We start from the raw sequence: 22,473 nt of genomic DNA, 5'->3' as shown, positions 1-22,473 counted from the left end.
AATGAATCCATCAATTTTCTAGCAGGGCTGCACCACGTCAAATTAGACTAACTATTTGTCAGGTATGTGTGTTTCTATTCTAACTACACTGAACCAATCAGAAATGTACAGGACTAATAAAGATCAATGCTGCACATCTGTCTGACATCATTTAAATTAATGCTTGCAAATAATAAGAAATCTACATGCTCTCTCATCAAGCAGAAATTTACGGAATATTATAGATTTAAAACATAATAACATACATATTCCTCTGGCTGTGGATGAAAATGGAGGTGCACAAGCGATACTGCCTGTCGATGCTGTTATATTGATAATTAAAGCTTGGAGTTGATTAAGAATGAATGAAATCTGCAGAGAAGATAACAGAAAATTAAAATTATTGAATATACTATAAATCATGATAATTAAACCTGTATGATAGGCTTCAATAAATTTTACTTTCTCAAGTTAATCAATTCTTTTTTAACAGATTTCTAATATTGGTTCAGGCAAATGCAGGGTGGTTGTTATAAGTTTCAGGACTCCCTTAAATATTCTCTGAGGTATATCAGTGACGGCAATCATTGAAGAATCTACCTGTACTGCCCAAAATCTAATCAGACCATCAGGTTGCCCTGCAGTCTGAATTGAATTCTGTGGACTTAACAGTTGTCCTCAGATACTCTTCTCCTATCCTTCAAATGGGGGATTGAAATCTTTGGCAAGTCAAAGCCAGATATGAATTGTTTAGGTGCTTTATTCACGAATGGAACATGAGCATGCAGAATGAAAGTTCCACTTCAACCAATCCTAATTCTTTTCTTGAAAAAATTGGAGAAAACAATCCTGTTCTTTCACCTTATTTTTCTTTTCAGATTACTTTGAATTGCAATAACTGTTCTTTAGCTCAGCATTCAGCTCTGGGCCCGATGTTTACACCAGAGGTTTACTTGTTTTTAAAACTACCACTCTATATGATCCTTTCGAGACCCATTAGTTATTTTTTTCTGATGTGGAAGCTGGGTAAAGGGTAGACTTGTCGGCTCTGGCTGGAGGTAGTCCTGGAGGTTTGGTGATGTGACATTTGGCCATGTGAGCATTTGCTTATAAAGATCTTTGACCTCATGAATCTAGTATAACTTTGGCAACCCAGGAGGCTTTGTTTTCCCTTGTGTCTCCAATTCCTGGGGAGGTAGGAGTAGGTATTTCCATTGTCAAAGTAGCAAATTGGCTCCATAGACTTTTACCAGATAATATTTCACGATAAAGTCAGTTAAAGGAAATTTAAGATTTGGACTCATTATTTTTAATACTTTAAGTAAATCAATAAAATAAATAAATAGTCATATTGATGGTCATGTAAAGAAACTCAGCAATTTGATTTAACAGTGTGCTATTTTCCACTTTTAGAAGTGCACAGTAGAACATGGTGGTAGCCTGGATAATCTCCAGTACAAAATCATGAAGTTTCCATTAACAGTTCCTCTTTCCTGTTGCACAGAACATTATTTATTTCAGTTCATAGGAAACGGGACTCTACATACGAAAAATGTATTTTTACAATGAACAAGAGTAATAAGGAAACAATTATTTTATCATTCTTATTGTTTTATACACATGTTTTTAAAGGTTGATATTGCATAACTTTGTTTATTTTCTCCAATTATACCAGCAAGGTGCAAACCAGCCTGGTAGCTAACATTTGTACCTTTTAAATAAGAAATGTTTCTGAAGTAGCTGTAAGGTGCAGAATCCAATCTACCTTAAACAGGATGAATTTGGGGATTATCTTCTGACTTTTAAGTTCACCTTTGACTTTGTTAAAAACAATCGAAACTGGCCACAGTGCCACTATTGTGGACACACCAAGGGAAGTGTTAATCCATATTGCAGGTCCACTCGGAGAAACCTGTAAAATAAGAAATCCTAAACTGATATGTTCATTGAAAATAGATCAAACTATTGTCAGTTCCATACCATAAGTTATTTGTTCTTATTTATTGCATTTAATCAGGTATGAAATAAGACAGGTAAGGTACAATAGATTAATGGCTGCGCCATTAGTGCCAGAGTGGAGAACAGTAACCTATCATACAAGTACATGGACAACAGCTTTGAGCACACACAACTAAGCATTGAACAACATTCCATGGAGTGGCATGATGAAAATGAGAGTTCTAAGCCAGGAAAATGGCATCACAATCCTCTCTCAGGACACTCCCTACAGTCACTCTCTTTAATCATTTTCACTGAACATTAGACGACAGAGTCACTGGAAAATAATGTGTATTTCTAAAGAGAAAATTACAGCATCAACTCAGAAATGTGAACTTTGAAAAATGAACTGCTTAGACAGCAGCTCGGGAAAAAGGGCAAGATAGTCAATGTCATAATGTACATCCAGGTATATGATGGAGTGCAGACAGGCAGTGATTGACACACAGGATGACCAGTGAACACACAGAACACAGCAGCCAATCACCAGACAAAACACAACCACTATACAGCCAGAGGGCACCAGTTTTCCCGCTCACTCGGGATCCAGCCTCTGAGACAGTCTAAGCTCGTGAGCAGCAGCTAGTACAAACACCATGTGGTAGTCAGTTAGTCTGGTCAGGCTAGCCTCAGGTCTCCAGTCAAGTCAGCATAGTGTCAACTCACAGTTAAGCATGTATTATAGTTAGTTGTTCAATAAAATCGTGTTGCATCTCATCAAGTGTTGGAAGCCTCTCTCTCTCTACACTGCATCAAACGCAATTCACATAGACCCAGCTTACCCAACACATCAGTCAATTTACATCCTGTAGTGAAAAGTTGTCAACTTATCACCAACATTTTTATTTATTCTATTCATGTACTGGCATGTAGCTGAACAGGAAAAAAAAAACGTACATCATCCGGGTCAAATGTCCCATTCACCCAAAGGACTAATGTGAAGATCATTAGGACTGGCCGCAGGAAAGCTAGCTGAAATGTTCCCAATTTCAGCATGAACATCAGGCGCCTAAAAAGAAACAGACATTAACGCATTTAGTCAACAGTGTAAAATGACAAATATAAGTCATTAGTTTAGGTCTTCCATTTACTCCTAACAGATTAACTTAACAAGAGACTTAATTCAGTCACTTTGTGAAGCACCTCGTGATCCTTTTTGTAAAGAAAAAGAAAGACTTGTATTTCTCGATTGCATTTCATGACCTCAGATCATCTCAAAGCACTTTACAGCCAGTTAAACACTTTCAATGTGTCGCCACGGTTGTAATGTAGGAAACATTACTTCCAATTTGTGCACATCAAGTTCCCACAAATTCAATATGGTATTATTTTGTAGTTGATTGGGAGGTAAATATTGGGCAGGACACTGAGGATGACTTCCCTATTCTTTTTTCAAACTAGTACCATGGACTTATCCCCACTCAACAGAGCAGGGAAGGCCTTGATTTACAACGTCTCAGCCAAAAAGTGGTATTATTTTTGATACTTCAGGCTGGAGTATCCAACATAATTATGGAATTGTAATGTACCAACTGCCAAGGTAAAAGGAACCAACATATACATTTTATATACCACTGTGGTCGTCATCGCTGTTGTATATATATCGCATGTGAGGTGTATTACGGTAAGGCTCCTGTACTACAGCTACGGGGGTGGATCCCTGCCTGCTGGCGTGGGTTTCCTCCGGGTGCTCCGGTTTCCTCCCACAGTTCAAAGATGTGCGGGTTAGGTGGATTGGCCATGCTAAATTGCCTGTAGTGTCCTAATAAAGTAAGGTTAATGGGGGGTTATTGGGTTATGGGTATAGGGTGGTTACGTGGGTTTGAGTAGGGTGATCATGGCTCGGCACAACATCGAGGGCCGAAGGGCCTGTTCTGTGCTGTACTGTTCTATCTATATTTGCTCCCTTCCATTTTTGTGGATTATCTTTTCTATTTACCCAAGTCCCCGACATCATATTTGTCAAATCAACCCCAATAGTGATGTACAAACCTAGACACTCATACTCCTGATATGGGATTTGTTGATGTTTTATCTTATCCACTAGGTTCTTGCAGCTTTACCCTTCTTCGGGTATTTTTTATTTGGCATTTTTAGTCAGCAAGGTGAAGGGACTGCTTGTTGTAGCATCTGAAAACTAGTGGGTGATTGGTGCATCCATTGAGGCCTTCACTGGCTGACCCTAGCTGACAGGTGAATCCAGCCTGTGGTATCGAAATAGGGGGTTAAATAGAGTAGTGCTGCAGATCAGCCATGATCTAACTGAACGGCATGAGGGGGCTTACTCCTCTTCCTGTGTTCCGTTATAGACATGGACATTTATCAGAATGTTATTTTCCCGAACCATCAAAGGAACTGGGTTGATATCAAGTAGCCTCACTTCAAACATAGAAACATAGAATTTACAGGGCAGAAGGAGGCCATTCGGCCCATCAGGTCTGCACCAGTCCTTGGAAAGAGCACCCCATACCTCCACCCCATTCCTGTAACCCCACCCAACCCTTTTGGACACTAAGGGCAATTTAGCATGGCCAATCCACCTAACCTGCACATCTTTGGTCTGTGGGAGAAAACTGGAGAACCCGGAGGAAACCCACGCAGACACGGGGAGAACGTGCAGACTATGCACAGACAGTGACCTAAGCTGGGAATCGAACCTTGGACCCTCGAGCTGTGAAGCAACAGTGCTAACCGCTGTGCTACCATGCCACTATAAACAGAATCACTACAATTAACAAAGAGAGCACAGTCTCATTCCATCATTGTGCGTTGGATTGTGGCCCAGACCCTGAGCTAAACTGATGAAATGTTTATCACTCAGTCACAAAAACCCTTTATCAACTCTAAGCTCAATAACTCAGAATGTACGGTGAAATAAAGTTTCCACAGTCCCAGGTGATCATAGGCTGCTTTCCCGTTTGACTGGTGGTGAGTTAACCTGAGGATCACTGCACCTCAGGCAAGGGAGAAGGTTGAGAAGGCAGGGCCTTAATGAATATTCTCAGCCAGTACAGGAATTGAACCTATGCTGTTGGCCTATCACAAACCAGCTGTCCAGCCAACTGAGCTAAATTCAGAACGTACAATGTGTGTCAGTTACAGAAATAACAGGCCAGATCAACTTCCGGTGGCGAGGAAGTGCTGAGCGGTCACAGGAACGGTGGCTCTCACCTGGGAAACTTGGAAATCGACACTTTCAGCCTAAAATTGGCCTCTAAGCCAACCAAAAAACCCCCACCCTTCTCTGAAACCATCACGGACGAGGGGAAATGCCCTCAAATCCACAAAGGGGCCAAAAGGACAATAAGCTCAGCAAGAGCTGGGAGAGAAAGGTTGAGGTGGCAGACACACGGAGCGAGGCAGAATAGGACATGGTGCAGCGAGCCAGATCACCGACACTAACGCTGGTCTACCGGCTAATAGGCCAAAGGATGAAACTCTTAACACAGGAGCTCCTTAAACATAGAGATGCCATAAAGAAGGAGATTATGGCAATAGTAAAATCAGCAGTTGCAGATGCCTTGGCCCCCTTCAAGGAGGCGTTGGAAAGGATGGAGCAGCAATTGGAGACACAGGAAACGAGGCTGTGGGAGCTCGAGGTGGCGGCTACCAACCAAAGTGACTGGATCGCCTCAGTGGAAGCGGAGGTGGTAAGGTTGGTGGTGGCACAGGGAACACTCAAGTGGAAGGTGGAGGATCAAGAGAACCGGTCACGCCGTCAGAACCTCCGAATCGCGTGTCTACTGGAGGGCACCAAGGACAGAAACCCCACAGAATACATGGCACAAATGCTGGGCAAGCTGGTTAGAGGTGAAAGCTTCCCCAAGCCCCCAGAATTGGCAGGGCACACAGGTCATTCCGGCAGAGGCTATAAACAGGGGAACCACAGCGGGCCATCATCGCCAAGCACCATGGTTCCAGGAAAAGAAGAAGATCTTGAACTGGGCAAGATACATACAGTCTTGCAAATGGGAAGGGCACACGATCCACGTGCACCAATACATTGGGTAGACCTAGCCAAGTGCCGAGCTGAATTCAATGGAACCAAATTAGCCTTGTTTAAAAGCAAAGAACAGTTCTGGATGCTGTACCTGGCCAAACTGTGGATGACCTATCTAAAGAGGGAACACTATTTTACAGCACCGGGTGAAGCGGAGGTGATCATCGACAAGAAGGGCTGGTAAAGCAACAGCAACAACAATAAGGGGCACAAAAGAACAATTGCACAGGATGAAGTTGCTTCATGAACTCGCACAGATGCAAGTCTCAGGAGTGGGGGGAGGGGCGGGGGGGATCAGAAGGGTACCGAATTCAGAAAGGGGACGGGGTGGAGAGAGAAGCAAAACTGGCAGGGAATAGAGATCGCTCCCGAGGGGGAGCCACCACACTAGAGAGCATTCTAGGAAGGGGAGAGAGGGGGCTGCAGCATAGATCCTGACAGGGAGAGTGTGCCTGGCAGAAGATGGGTACAACAGCAGTTTGGGGGGTAGGATAAGGGATGATCGGGGGGAGAGATGGTGGGAGGGGAAGTCCAAAGGGGAGGGGGTAGGGGAGGACAGGAGTTATAGATGGGCTCAGGGGGGAGGCTCGGCAGGGCTGGGGGGGTAGAGGGGGGAAGGTAGATTTCTGGTTGCAACAGGTTGCACATGCCGACAACAGGAACAAAGGCATCGTAGATGGCCATCTTGGATGGACTCCAAACAATGGGAAACCCCAGAACCCGAGGGCACATCCACATGGCAAATATGGCGAAGGTGTCCATCTTGGGTGGCCCCTGGGCAAAGGGGAACCCTGAAGTGCAGGGGCATGTTCACAAGGTGAGTATGGCTGACCCCACAGGAGTGGGAGGTGGGGGCGGTGGGGAGAGAACAGAAAGTATCCATCCGAATAGTCACCTGGAATGTCTGGGGGCTTAACAGTCAGTGGAAAGATCCAGAGACTGTCCATCTGAAAAGCCTGAGGGCCGATTTAATCTTCCTCGAAGAGACTCACCTGAGAGAGATGAACCGACTGAGGGTAAGGAAGAGCTGGGTGAGTCAGGCGTTCCAAGCATGCTATGGGACAAAGGCTAGGTGGGTGCTGTACTGCTCAATAAGAGGACAACATTCACAGCGAGAATGACGGTTATGGACCCGGGGGGAAGTGTGCAGATGATTAAGATGAACCTACTGCCCAGGTTCCTTTTCATGTTCAGATCCCCCTTGAGCTTCATCCCTATGGCCTTCGTCACCAAAGTTGATAAAGTAATCATGGCGTTTGTGTGTGTGAGGGTGGGCGGGGGCGGGGGGTGGAAGCGCGAGGATCAGGAAGAAGGTTCTACAAAGAAAGAGGAATATAGGAGGTATGGCCCCCTGCACCTTCAATTCTACCACTGGGTGGAAAAGATCATGGGGATGGGCCAAGGAACTGGGAGCAGAATGGGTCAGAATGGAGGAGTTACTGCATGGAGACATCCTCCAAGCACTATCCATGACCGCATTCCCATCCTCCCCATGCAGGTACTCAAAAAGCCCAGTGGTAATTGTCACACAGAGAACATGGAACCAACTGTAACATCACTTCGATCTTACCGGGTGTCCATCATGGCCCCCATCTGTAAAAAGCACAAATTCACCCCCGCAATGCAGGACGCCTCCTTCAAAAGGTGGAGACAGGACGAAGGGACACTGAGAGTAGGAGACATGTACGTAGAAGGCAGAATAGCGACCTAAGGGGAACTGACAGACAAACTGCAGATCCCGAAAGGGAACGAGCTAAGATGCAATCAAATCAAGAACTTCCTCCGCAAGGAAACAACGACATTCCCCCAGACACTAAAACACTCACTCTTGGACAGACTACTGCTGTGGGCAAACTAGGAGACGGAAACTGTGCGGACATGTATGGATGACAACTGGAGGAGGTACGTTCGCCCCTGGGCAAGACAAGAGAAAAAGTGGGAGGAAGAACGTGGCAGGAAAGTAGGGGGAGGACTCTGGATCGAGGCACTGAACAGGGCAAACTTCACCTCCACATGCTCAGGGCTTAGCCTAATTCAGTTAAAGATGGTGAACAGGGCGTACCTAACCAGGGCATGAATGAGTGGATTCTTTCTGGAGGTGGAGGATAAATCTATAAATGGTGCCAGGATGGCCCGGCTAACCACGGCCAAATGTTCTGGTCTTGCACCAGACTTGTTGGGTGTTGGATGTCCTTCTTTGAGGCCATGTCCAGGTTTTCTGGGTGAGGATGAAGCAACCATTGGTGGCGATCTTCGGGTTATATAAACAGCCTGAGCTCTTCATGGGGAGAGGGGCAGACATTCTAGCCTTTGCCTGGTCTGCCGCCGGTGACTGCTGTTCAGCCGCCGATCAGCAGCACCGCACAAAACTGCAGGCTGGCTGTGCAACTTGGCGGGGTTTCTAAAACTAGAGAAAAGAAAACATGCCATTACAGGATCAGAGGGAGGCTTCCAAAGCACATGGAGGCTGTTCACCAGTATGTTCCAGGACCTGTCTGTAACCGACAACCAATGAACATGGTGGGGGGGGGGGGGGGGGGGGGGGGGTCCGCCTCAGAATGGACCACAAAACACAAAACAAGGAGAGGAAAGGGAGGGGGAGCAGGAAGGGGGGGGGGGGCAGGTAGAGGGGGAGGGGAGGGCAGGAGGCTGGGGAGAAAGGGCACATCATCTTTTTCGACTTGCACTTTCATTTCGGCCAAACAAGCGCACCCTGTAATATAAGTTTTACATGTGGGGATTGTATAATATCTGTATAATAACTGAAACCACTGTTGGTGTTTTCATTTTTGATGCATGTGTTGTTTTTTGTCTTTTCTGTAACTGTTGATATAAAATGTGAAAAGCTCTTAGAAATATTTTTAAAATATTTAAAACAGGCTAGAGCTCCAAGAATATTTTTCTCAATCAAATCTACAACTCACCTTGACATCTTTGCAGCAGGTAAACATGGACAGCAGCAACAACAGGGCCCTGTACTAAATGTGACAGGAGTATTTTCAAAATGTTTCAGGAAAATCTCATCACCTCCAAATTCTTCTATCATCATATCCTGGAACTTGTGCAAAGCAATTGCAATGTACCTGCAGAAATAATAAAAAAAATTCAAGAAATTTATCCTGCAAAATAATGTATGAACATATGAATTAGGAGTGGCAATAGGTCACTCTGCTCTTAATAATAATAATAATCTTTATTGTCACAAGTAGGCTTACATTAACATTGCAATGAAGTTACTGTGAAAATCCCCTCGTTGCCACCTTCCGGCACCTGTTCGGGTACACAGAGGGAGAATTCAGAATGTCCAATTCACCTAACAGCACGTCTTTCGGGACTTGTGGGAGCACAGGAAACCCACGCAGGTACAGGGAGAACATGCAGACTCTGCACTGACAGTGGCCCAAGCTGGGAATCGAACCTGGGACACTGACGCTGTGAAGCAACAGTGCTAACCACTGTGCCACTGTGCTGCCCACCGTGCTTTGAGCCTGCCCCGCCATTCAATAAGATCATGGCTGATCTGATTGTAACCTCAACCCTATATTCCTGCCTACCCCTGATAACCTTTAACCCTCTTATTCATCAAGTATCTATCCAGCACTGCCTTAAAAATATTCAAAGACTCTGCTTCCATCGCCTTCAGAGGAAGAGAGTTCCAAAGTCTCAGAACCCTCTTAAATGAGCGACCCCTTATTTTAAACAGTGAACTTTGTTCTAGATTCTCCCACAAGAGGGAACATCCTTTCTGAGGTGTTGGCTAGAGTAGACTTGAGAGATGAACAGACACTTCCAACACTGATGAAGTTTCAACACAATTTTATTAACTACTTCTAACTAACTAACACACGATGACTGTGGGTCTAAATGATGCTAACTTAAACTAGAGACCTAAGCCTTGTCCGAACCAGTTGATTCTCTCAGCACGTGTTGTGAGTCTGTGCTGGGCTGGATGAGTTCTTGTTATACTCAGAGGTAGCACCCAGAATGAGCGGGAACCGTGGTGCCCTCTGCCTTTATAGTGTATGTATTCTAACTGGTGATTGGCTGCGGTGTTTGTACATGTTGATCTGTGTGTGTCCTCAATGTGTGTCTGCACCATGGTATACTGGTGTATATTATGTCACTTTCCACATCCACCACATCAAGACCACTCAGGATCTTAACTGTTTCAATTAAGTCGCCTCTTACTCTTTTCACCTCCGGTGAATACAAGCCTAACCTGCCCAACCTTTCCTCATAAGATAACCCACCCATTCCAGGTATTAGAAATATAGTTCACTTAAATTACTTTGTATTCTTCCTGGTTGTTGCTTTATCCTGAATATGTTTAAACGTCTCTCAGTTGCCGTGCCCATGTATTTACTCCGGCACTTAATTCATTTCTCTGAGGGCTCCTGCTGTTCAATGTTTCATGCTGAAAATATTTCTAGTCAAAGGAAACTTGGTAAAACTGTTAGTCAATAAAAGAGTTTCCCTGTTCCAGTCCACTCATAGAACATAGAACATAGAACGATACAGCGCAGTACAGGCCCTTCGGCCCTCGATGTTGCACCGAATTATTACAATGGATTGTGAACTCTTTGGAACGTTTCTCCCCAATCATTGCTGTGCATGTTATTGGTCTAATATTAATTAAGAGTAGGAATTAATTGTACCCCATCAAGAGCACTAAATTCCACTGCCAAGAGATGTCAGGCTTAACGTGTCGAAAACAAAAGTTAAAGTTGGCATAATGGTGGAAGCCCACAAAACAATGGGATGTAAACTCACACCTGTGATTTCTGAATAACATTGAATTATCAGTCTCACCCATTTTATTGTCGAGATTGGACAAGCAGAAACATAATGCTGTCTTTATTTTAAAGAAGAAATTGGAAAGACTAAATCACTAACTTATTCTGATGTACTTAGTAGCAGCATATGTCTGAAAGCAGGTTGTATGCTTGACTGGCTGTGATGAATGTAGTAAATTGTTATATATTATATTTTATATTTTGTTATAGTTATGTTTTTAAAACCCTGGTTTAAAAGACATACAGGCAGTATGACTGCTAAAAATGTGAGTAAGGAGTCGTAAAGCTGAGGTAATCATTGATTTTACCTATTTACTTGTTAACAGAGAGATGGAATATTGTGAATGTTTTTGGAGGTTCCCTGGGTGTAGATAACTAATGAGGGATGGTGTTTAGTCCAAGCTAAGCAGGTCATGGGAATCTTAGTGGGATACAAATTATGCCATTAATGGGAGTAGCCAGGTCTGTCTGTGGTTTTGGCAGTTTGACTATAGGATCTGAGCCTGACAAAACAGAAAGGGTCTCTCTCCAAAGGTCTGTACAGAGAGCAAGTAACCCTGATTGCTAACTCTATTTATGAGTGGGTTTTGAGCTGTATTGGGTTGCTTTGTTGGAACATAAGCAATAGCAGATGTAGATAATGAGTTAAAGTTTTTCCTTTTATTAAAAAATTGTTTAACTGATCATTGTACAGCTATTTCTTTGCTGTTAATGTGGTTAATTTTGCGCTTAAATTCATGTTTGTTTTAACACAGAAATAACCTTTTAGACAGAATCATCATTCCTGGGGTGAAGTATCCTTTCCTCACAGTTTTACAAATTGCAAATTGTTTGAGGTTTCTCGTCCTAACATAAATTGGGGTCTGGTCCAGTATCCTAACTTGGCAAAGACCCAGGAAGAGAGGAAAAGGTGACTGAAGTAAGAACTTTGTTATGAACATGAGAAAATCATGCCAATTTTGTCACTTAGGGAGTAATTCTATGATCCTGGACTCCAAGTGAGGATCTGCACTTGTTGGGATAATGGCTGAGAGGATCAGGTCTGCAGAGTAGTTACCCCCATCTCCGATTCATCTACCCTGTGAGCACAGGTCCCACTTCAAAAAGGAAGCTCTAGAAATCACACCAAGGAATAGTAACATTGGCCTAAATCTTCTGGTTCCTCTTGGGCCCACTGCAGGCATCATCACGGGTAGGATGGAGAATTCAGCAGACAAACAAAACGTCGATTGACCTGAGGCAGGCATGTTCAGTCCCAGGATGTGCTGGACCAGAAAATCACCCAGTGAAACGTTTAGCACATTTGTTTGATTTTTAAAATTTGAGCACAAATCTTAACCAGTTTAAAATAGTAAAATCACCCAGTTCAGGTAAATAAGCTTTAAAGCTATACATTACTAACCTTATTCCCAAATGAATTAATTGTTACTGTACAGCCCCTAGTGAAGACATTAAGCAATTGTATTCACCCGCATCCTCACTTAATTTTAAACATTGTAAAGGGGGACAATTGCTCATTTATTGGTAGCCCTGTCTTCTGTTGTTTTTGTTTAATTTTGTACTTGAAAAGATCACATCAGAGGCACTGTGGAAACAAAGATCAGTCATAATAATAATCGCTTAATGTCACAAGTAGGCTTCGATGAAGTTGCTGTGAAAAGCCCCGAGTCGCCACATTCCGGCGCCTGTTCGAGGAGGCCGGTACGGGAATTGAACCTGCACTGCTGGCCTTGTTCGGCATTACAAGTCAGCTGTTTAGCCCGCTGTGCTAAACCAGCCCCTCATTCCACCTGTAGTGACCATGAACATGGTTTTGGGTTTTTTGGTATCAATCTGAGAAGTTTGATTGGAAGTTTTGTGATTCTTTGCTGTAGACAGTGTGTAATTTCAAAACATTTCTACTCCCCAGAATTTAATGTGGACAATCAAAACTTAATCTACAGTCAGAGTGATAGAAACACCAGAAGAAATACGTACACTGCTGTTGTCAAATCTGTGATCATTGATGCCAGAGGAACCCACATCCCAACACAAGATGTAGACGCTATCACCTGAAGGAAAATTATAAAGCCACTGTTACTTTTTAATCATTTAAAAGTGAACATTCCTAAATGTTGTAAAACAGAAGCTGCGATTTTCCACTCCCATTCGCATCGAGTGGGCTTGTCGACGGGAGTGGAAATTATTACAAGTCTAAAGTGGCAATTTCCATCAACTTGAGCGCCTGCCATGATTGTCCCTCCCCCCTGTCAAGTGATGGGCCACGTTTCCCGCTGTTCAAAATCAGGAGCATCATTATAATACATTTGCATCTCTTTACCAGGCCCACACGCCATAATCAAACTACCCCATCAATGAATCCATTCATGACGACATGAGGGCAGAACGGTATGATTCACGACTAGATTTAAAAAGCATGCACCTGGCAAGCTCCCTTCTGAGTGGAGGTCAGAGGTGAGCACAGGGCTCTCGGAGAGGCTCTGCATATTCAGTGTGTTGATTCAGGTGTATTGGCTCTGACTCCGGGAATATCAGGCTCGACTCGGGGGCACTCGGGTTGACTCAAAGGGAGACCAGAGTAACACTCGAGGGAGGCTGAGTTAGCACTCGAGGGAGACTGGGTAACACACGAGGGAGACTGGGGCAACACTCAAGGGAGGCCAGGGTAATAGTCAAAAGGTTACGGGATAACACTGGAAAGATACCGGGGGGGGGGGGGGGGGGGGTTTGACTGCAGGGTACCGGAGGGGAAGAATCGAGGGTAGGGGGGGTCTAGCTGGGGGAGACTGGGTGTTGGACCCCAGGTTAGAGGGGGATTGACCTGAGGGTTAGCCAGGAATCGATTGTTAAGTGTGAGAAGTATTTTTCTGAGGATGCCTTCTGCTGCTGGGATGTTGGCTTTGTCTAAGTGCCTCTCAGAGGGAAGGGAAGCCTGGAGCACAGGCCTCTTAGAAGGTCCTCACAGAGGGAAGGGAAGCTTGGGACAGTGGGGTGAGAGGAGGGTAGGGAGTCATCGCGGACTCATGCGTCCACTCAAATCTGGAGGGGGGGACGCTCCTGGATGTGGGATGTTGACAAGGAGAAGGCTAATATAAAAACATGTCAGTGATCATTACTCCATTGCGAATGAAATCTACTGCACTCGCGTGGCACTCAGATTTCCAGGGCTTCAAGCAGTGAGCAATGTGAACTACAAGTGCTTCCACCCGCTGAATGTTCAGCTGGTCTGTGACCACACCAAATGTATCCTCCAGGTGTGTGCTCGATTCCCAGGGAGTGTGCATGATACCTACATTCTGAGCCACTCTTAGATCCCTGACATATTTCAAGGCCACAGAGACTGGAGGACTTGTTCTTTGGAGGAGGGGGCTGATGACACCTGTGTGGAGGTCACAGGGTGCAGCTGAGGCAAGATGCAATGAGGCTCATGCTGTAACTCGCACTTTGCTGGATCAGACCAGAGAGATGCTGAAAATGAGGCTCTGATGCCTGAATTGGGATAGTGGAGCCCTGTAATACAATCCACAGAGGGTGTCATCCATCATCATCGTCTACTGCACCCCACAACCTGGCACTGCAACAAGGGCAGGAACTGCCTGAGGTGGAGATGGAGGATTGGCATGTCTCCTCCGATGAGGCTGAATAGATTCTTGAGGGAAAGGATTTTGACCATGAGGCAATGGCAATGTTCAGACGAGGCAGATAAGCTCGGGACACGCTCATCGACGCTAGATGCATGGAGGGTGATGAGAACGTCCTGTGAAGATATCCCATTATCTTCAGATTACTCTCCTGTCTGACAGATGATAGTGCACACTCGCTGTGATAAGGATCCTGTCATAGGGATCCAGCAGTTGTCCATAGTCCCTACTTTGCAGCAGGATGTTGACCACTTACAATGGGGACAATGCATAGCTCTTCACAGAGCTTCTAAGTGTCTGCCTCCTGTCTGGCTGAGGGAAGCTCGCTTGATCTCAATGACTGGGGTCATACCATGGCAATGCATGGTGGAAAGTTTCACCTCTTCTGATTGTACAGCATCCTTCGTGAGCTGTATTCTTGAGGTTCAGTGTCATCAGAGGGTGAGGTATATGGGATAGTGGGGGGCCAGCCACTTCTCAAAAAGTGTGGACAATGACTGGAATGAGTGACATTAGCCCTATACATTGTGGGAGACATCCTCATTCCCTCTGAGAAACAGGTCTGACTGATGTGTTCAGTCACTATGAGAGGATGCCACCAATGTGCTGGAAACCTGCACAAAGGACGTGGACTGAGCCCCGGCCTTTTTCCGTTGTAAGAATCAGATTTTCAGGTTGGGGCTACTGGAGCACAGCTCATCATAACAAGGAGACTCAGGCAGCACGGTGGCGCAGAGGGTTAGCACTGCGACCTCATGGCACCGAGGTCCCAGGTTCGATCCCGGCTCTGGGTCACTGCCCTTGTGGAATTTGCACATTCTCCCCCTGTTTGCGTGGGTTTCGTCCCCACAACCCAAAAATGTGCAAGCTAGGTGGATTGGCCACACTAAATTGCCCCTTAATTGGAAAAAAATTGAATTAGGTACTCTAAATTTAAAAAAAAGAACAAGGAGACAAAGAAGGGGTGCAATTATTAAGAGTTTATTTCCAGAGATGAATGTTATGTACACCTGTACCCATGTGGGGAGGGGCTGGCCTGCTTTCAGAGTCCTGCTGTGTGGCAGTGCCACCTTCCTCGACCGATGGAGCTGGAGCTGAAGCAGTCACAGGAAGTGGTGATTCAGATGAGCTGGACCCAGAGTCACCTGGGTGGATGGCCCTGGGCTATGCATCAGCAGAACCTCCTCCCTATGAGTATCCAATGGCTCCTGGCTTCCTCCTTTGAATATAGGGGCAGTGGAGTTGGTTCAAGACACCCCGCCGCCCTCTGGCATTACCACTGATGGATCCCAGCAAGTGCCTGCACCATGGAGTCCATGTCCTGTAGCAGTGCAGGACAAAGGTCTTGCACCAAAGTCTCCATGGTGGCCACCATCTTGCTGTGTTGACCTTGGTGTGTTGCAATGTCAGCACAATCACCTCAGACATAACGGGGAAGACCTCCTTCATGCAGCCTTTCAATCTAAGGAGTGTACCAGACATCCCTTCCTGATTTTCCCGGGTTTGCCTTTGAAGTTCCAGAACTGAGGGAAGACCGAATTCAGAGGCTTGCCACCTGACTGAGACTTAGCAGATTACTGGCCTCCAGCAATCCTCTGAGGGCCAGCACTCTTGACATCCCTGCCACCGCTGGATTAGAGAGAGTGATGTGCTCACCAGATTTTGAGGCTGTTCTAAACTGGGGCCCACCGAGGTGTGTGTCTCTGTGCTTGTGGAGGGCTGAGTCCTCGAAGTTTGAAGTCCATGAGGACCTTGAGTTCTGGCATCCCCCCACCCGTCTGGGATCTCTTCGTCTTGTTCTGTGCCAGATTATCTTGCATGAAGACAGATGAAGAGAGCATGAGCCGGACGTGTGCCAGGGCAGATGGTAAGGATGCCTGGCATATGTGGATAGTGAGTGGGACCAGTGAGGTGATGAGGACACGACCCACAGATGTGCTGAAGATGTGTGTGGGAGAGCGAATGCTGCTGTCCCTTGATCTGGCACTGAGTAAGATTACTGTGGATGTGTGTGTGAGTTGAGAGTGATGAGAAGAGTGACATACCTCTGGCAGAATAGAGGAGATCATTCATCCTCTTCCTGCATGGGACGGCTGTCTTCTTCTGCAGGACATTGGCCACCACCTCCCATGCTGGGTTTATCACCTTGCTGCTAACTATCCATATTGAACGCGGGTAGATAGTATCATGTCAGGCCTCAACAGCGTCAAGCTGTCTCTGCAGGGAGGCATCTGAAAGCTTGGGGGTGTATTTCTTGGTAGCCATCAGTTCCCGGTTACCTGTAAAGTGCGGCTGCTGTGCGCCAAGGTGGCCTCTAAATGTGGCTCCCTGATGATTGCAACACTGAGGTGATGGCAGTTGAATCTGAGGCCACCGCGCTGGTGATACAGCATGAAACACATGGATGGAAATTTTTGCCACTAAGTGCTACACTATAATGCTGGAAAAGCCGCCATTGCCATCGCCGGGCTCAACGCCACTTGTCCCACCGCCACCGATTTCCGAGAAACTCTCGCCCAGTGTTGCCAAATATAAAAACAAGGTAATGTAGATTCTGGAAATCTGATGTAAAAACAGAAAATGTAGAAATGTTCAGCAGATCAGGCAACATCTGTTGAGAGAGAAACAGAGTTATTGGGCAGGATTCTCCAGTCCTGCCCATGGCGGGACCCATTGCGGGCGAGAACAAAACATTTGGCGTTCCAACCAAAACTCTATTAATGTTCAGCAATACCGGAAAATCCCACTCGCAAACACGGACGGAAGATTTCGGCAAATAGTTCAGGTCAGTGACCTTTCATCGGTACTGAGTTCTGATCAAAGGTCACAGACATTGGGCGGGACTCTCCGCCGGTAGGATGTTTGCCAGCTGTCCGGGGGTTTCCCGACGGCATGGGGCTGCCCCACAATGGGAAATCCCATTGACCTGCCGGCGTAATGGAGCATCCCGCCGGTGGGGTGAAGCAGAAATGTGGCGCGGCGGAGAATCCCACCCATTAACTTTAACTCTCTCCACAGATGCTACCTGATTTGCTGAGTATTTCTAGCATTTTCAAAGTTTTCAAATTGCATGTATCAAGATACAGTGATTTCCTGCATGGGTATTTCTGGATTGGAAGATGTTTAAAGATGTGTACGGCACATTGATATAGGAGGGATGTCCAAGGTAGGTTCTTTACTCAAAGAGTGGTTAGGGTGTGGAATGGACTGCCTGCTGTGATCGTGAGTCGGCCACTTCAGGAACTTTCAAGCGGTTATTGGATAGGCACACGGAGCACACCATAATGACAAGGAATGGGATAGCTTGATCTTGTTTCGGACAAAGCTCGGCACAACATCGAGGGCCGAAGGGCCTGTTCTGTGCTGTACTGTTCTATGTTCTATGTTCTATGATTTTGGCTGATTCATCACTTGTTAGATAGGTAACTCATATTAACTTTAAAATTTAATGACTTAGTTCTTCAGAATCTGCTCTTTTTATGACCTTCGTCAGTAGCTTCCACTTTTTTTTAATTAAGGGGCAATTTAGCATTGCCAATCCACCTAATCTGCACATCTTTGAGTTGTGGGGGCGAAACCCACGCAAAGACGGGGAGAATGTGCAAACTCCACACGGACAGTGACCCAGTGCCAGCATCGAACCTGGGACCTCGGAGCCGTGAAACAGCAGTGCTAACCACAGCGCCACTGTGTAGCTTCCACTTGAATTCTTATTAAAAATATTACACTAAGCAATCATAAGGAATTTGCGACAGGATACCAAGTGACAACAACATATAAAAACTTAACAAATTTGTTTGAAATTTCCCTGTCCTTTACTTTAGTGCAGGTGTTAATCTGTTTAAAATAAATGTGTTCATATATTGAGATAACGGATGAGGAGATTTTCAGGCAAACACACAAAATGTTCGTATTCCTCAATTATTTTAGTGTCACAGTTCTCAAACTCTAAGTTCTGCCATATAATTTTTGTCATCAAATGACTTTTCAATTTTAAAACACTATGGGAAATCAAGCAATCCAGCAAAATAGAAAAGGGGAGATTTTTGAAATTTAATGGAAAATTGAAGATAATTTGTGAAAATAGGAAGCATATGAATTTCTCAGCTGCATGTTGTAGAGAGTACTTACAGGTGAAAGTCCACTGACCCACAATATAGTCGCTCTCCTGTTTGTGGCAGGGACCTTTCTTATCAGGTAGATAACTTCCTCAAAATACACAAGATTTGCAATGACAGCCATTAGAGTGAGGACACTGTACAAGATGATAGTGGGCACACTTAAATCTGTGGAAAGAAACAAAACTGGTTATTTAAATGAGCTATTTTCATTGTCATTTTGATAAAACAATTTAAATAATTTCTTAAATGCATTGATAATATTTATTTGTATTTGAATAAATGCTAGGTTTTGTTTGGAAATTACCAATTACTGTATGTTTTATAAACAGGCTGTAGTGTTTTTAAGAGGAAATTTAGTGTGGCCAATCCACGTACTCTGCACATGTTTGGGTTGTGGGAGTGAGTCCCACGCAGACATGGGGAGAATGTGCAAATTACACAGGGGCAGTGACCCGAGGCCAGGATTGAACTGGGGTCCTCAGCGCCATGAGGCAGCAGTGCTAATCACTGCACCATCGAGCCAGCAGGGCCATGGTGTTTTTAACCTTCTCTACGAAGTGGCACAATTGTATAAATGTATTTAGAATCTTCAACAGAAATTAAACTGAACTTTTTTCAACGTTCTTTCCAAAATTCTGGATACTGGCCTGGAACGCTGCCCTTTCACAACCATATTCAGAACTCACTTGCAAACCGTCCAGTCTCGCTAAGACTGAAGCAGACGTTATCGCATCTTCTTCCTTAATAGCTTGCAGACAGATTTTATTAACCTGGAAATCCCCCAAACCCCGCAGTGCTGTATCCTGGTGGAAGACTTGATGTCCTTTTTATATCTGGAGAAAATTAAATATGTCATCAGGGGATCAACTGAGAAATGTATTTGTAGGTGGCAACCATTTGTCTCATTCTTCATATAATTGATTGCTGTCGACTGCTAAGTTCACTGTTTTCCTTTTTTTAATCATTTTTATTGTTGTATACTTGGAGGGGGGGTGGAGAGCTGAATTCATTTCTATGTATTATTCTGTTTCCCTGCTCCGTTTCCCACTTGAAAACCAATAAAAAGACGTTTGAAAAAAATAAATTACATATATTACAGATGTATGTTGAGCAGATGCCAGATAATGCAAATATAGTTGGCTTCATTATACCTCGCCATATTATTACTTTTATAGTTGATGATTGTTGATTGAGAGTCCATGCATAAAAGATTTCTGCCTACTGAAAGGATTATCGGTATTGAGTAAAACTTGGCTATAAATACTGCAATAATGGCAGGCACGTCATCTGCTATGAAAGAACCAGAGGAATAAAATTTCTCACCCTAACATTATTCTGACAATCAACAGGAGGGATTTCATCCCCAAGGCTCCCTCTGTACAGATCTCTTGAATGGAAAGCATGATTATTTTGTAACCGTAAGCACAGGCTGTCTACAGAAACTGGAGATTTTTGAGCTCCCAGTATATTTGAGGATTTTTTAAGAAGTGAGATAGAACATAGAACAGTACAGCACAGAACAGGCCCTTCGGCCCTCAATGTTGTGCCGAGCCATGATCACCCTACTCAAACCCACGTATCCACCCTATACCCGCAACCCAACAACCCCCCCTTAACCTTACTTTTATTAGGACACTACGGGCAATTTAGCATGGCCAATCCACCTAACCCGCACATCTTTGGACTGTGGGAGGAAACCGGAGCACCCGGAGGAAACCCACGCACACAGGGGGAGGACGTGCAGACTCCACACAGACAGTGACCCAGCCGGGAATCGAACCTGGGACCCTGGAGCTGTGAAGCATTTATGCTAACCACCATGCTACCCTGCTGCCTCGATGCAATGGTAGTCCTCCGTATTTCCTACTTGTTGCTGATGTTCCATGCATCTTCAATTTGCATTAATTTTATAGCCAATTGGAAATCACCAGATGCCTAAATGGGTTCAGTCGTGTACAAAAAGGCAGCATGTATCATAGAACATAGAACATAGAACAGTACAGCACAGAACAGGCCCTTCGGCCTTCGATGTTGTGCCGAGCAATGATCACCCTACCTAAACCCACGTAACCCGTATACCCGTAACCCAACAATCCCCCCATTAACCTTACACTACGGGCAATTTAGCATGGCCAATCCACCTAACCCGCACATCTTTGGACTGTGGGAGGAAACCAGAGCACCCGGAGGAAACCCACGCACACACGGGGAGGACGTGCAGACTCCGCACAGACAGTGACCCAGCCGGGAATCGAACCTGGGACCCTGGAGCTGTGAAGCATTGATGCTAACCACCATGCTACCGTGAGGCCCCCTATCGAATCCTCCAGATTCCCGAGGGCAGGGGCGCGCAACAGTTTTGCTTCTGAGTGTTATAACAATTTCATGGACCTTCAATAAAAAATTTATTATACAATTAAACATATATATATATTACTTTGGTTTACTTAATGGGGCAGCATGGAGGCACAGTGGTTAGCACTGCTGCCTTACAGCGCCAGGCACCCGGGTTCAATTCTGACCTTGTGCGACTGTCTATGTGGAGTTTGTACTTTCTCCCCATATCTGCGTGGGTTTCCTCCGGGTGCTCCGGTTTCCTCCCACAGTCCAAGAATGTGCAGGTTAGGTGGATTGGTCATGATAAAGTAGTGTCCAGGGATGTGCAGGTTAGGTTGCAGGGTAATGGGGATAGAGCAAAATGGTCAAAGGAGTGGACTTAGGTAGAATGGATCTTTCGGAGGGCCAGTGCAGACTCAATGGGCCGAATGGCCTCCTTCTCCACTGTAAGGATTCTATGCTGCTATGATTCTATGTTGAGGTATTTTTAACAAACACACGTGCATGTCCTGATAAATATTTATTCTGGCTCAGCACTTAGTTTTCACTGATGTTGCTGAAAATCAGGCTTGACAGAAGTAGACTGTACTTGATGTGGGGGGGGGGAAGTTTTAATATAAGTAATGAGTTATAATGTGAGTAATGTTCATGAAAGCTGCCTCTCCCACAATATATTTCCGCCACAACCCTTGGCCTATATATCTGCTATTATGTTTCTATATGTGTATAGAGATGATGTTATTGTAGCTGATAAGCAAGCATGAGATCTTTTTGTTTTCCTTATATTTTAGTTAGGTGGGGTCACTGGGTTATGGGGGCAGGGTGGAGATTTGGGCTTGGGTAGAGTGCTCTTTCCAAGGGCTTGTGCAGACTCGATGGGCCGAATGGCCTCCTTCTGCACTGTAAATTCTATGATTTTATACATTGCTACTAGCTTGCTTGTCCATGAGAATATAATAGTACATCTTTACACTGGGACACATGAGGCAATGTGCAGACAAACCACGCTAGAGCATGGGGCTAACTGAAATGGTGCACGTGGCACAGTGGTTAGCACTGCTGCCTATGGCGCTGTGGACGGGGATTCGAATCCCGGCCCTGGGTCACTGTCCATGTGGAGTTTGCACATTCTCCCCGTGTCTGCATGGGTTTCACCCCCACAACCCAAAGATGTGCAGGTTAGGTGGATTGGCCACACTAAATTGCACTTTAATTGGGAAAAAAAATTGGGTACACTAAATTAATTTTTTTAATAAATAAACAAATGTTATTGTAATTGTTATTTTGAGAGATTCTGCAGGTTGAATCTTTCAACTGCGTGCCTGGAATAAAGAATCCCTTTCTCTGACCAACTCCGGACTCAGTGTGGCATTTGGCCCACAACAGTACTAAATGAGGCCAACACTTTAAGTGTGCAGAACATAGGAATATGGGAACGAGAGTAGACTATTAAGCTCATCGAGACTGCTCTGCCATTCAATTAGATCATGGCTGATCATCTATCTCAATGTCGCTTTCCCATACAATCTCCATGTTCCTTGATATTATTAGTCTCCAGAAATCCATTGATTTTTGTCTTGAACAAGCTCAATGATTGAGCTTCC

At 44.9% G+C, this 22,473-nt stretch overlaps 1 protein-coding gene across 3 annotated transcripts in view; it reads right to left on the bottom strand.

Annotated features, from left to right (window-relative positions):
* LOC119969054 (organic solute transporter subunit alpha-like) overlaps positions 1 to 22,473 on the bottom strand; it is a 77,138-nt gene that overhangs the window by 988 nt on the left and 53,677 nt on the right. For 2 of the 3 annotated variants that reach the window (XM_038802233.1, XM_038802232.1), the window contains 7 exons: positions 19,219 to 19,365; positions 18,543 to 18,697; positions 12,748 to 12,821; positions 8,902 to 9,060; positions 2,875 to 2,986; positions 1,745 to 1,891; positions 246 to 351 (listed from right to left, as the gene is read on the bottom strand). In XM_038802233.1, coding sequence (XP_038658161.1) covers positions 246 to 351; positions 1,745 to 1,891; positions 2,875 to 2,986; positions 8,902 to 9,060; positions 12,748 to 12,821; positions 18,543 to 18,653 — 709 coding nt within the window. In that variant the 5' untranslated portion in view covers positions 18,654 to 18,697; positions 19,219 to 19,365. The remainder of the gene's footprint in view (positions 1 to 245; positions 352 to 1,744; positions 1,892 to 2,874; positions 2,987 to 8,901; positions 9,061 to 12,747; positions 12,822 to 18,542; positions 18,698 to 19,218; positions 19,366 to 22,473) is intronic. The other variant, XM_038802234.1, reaches the window with a different exon arrangement.

The sequence above is a fragment of the Scyliorhinus canicula genome, chromosome 7 (assembly GCF_902713615.1).
Source record: "Scyliorhinus canicula chromosome 7, sScyCan1.1, whole genome shotgun sequence".
Classification (NCBI taxonomy): domain Eukaryota; kingdom Metazoa; phylum Chordata; class Chondrichthyes; order Carcharhiniformes; family Scyliorhinidae; genus Scyliorhinus; species Scyliorhinus canicula.
The sequence above is the reverse complement of the archived record's forward strand: the minus strand, read 5'-3'. Positions and strand labels throughout refer to the sequence as shown.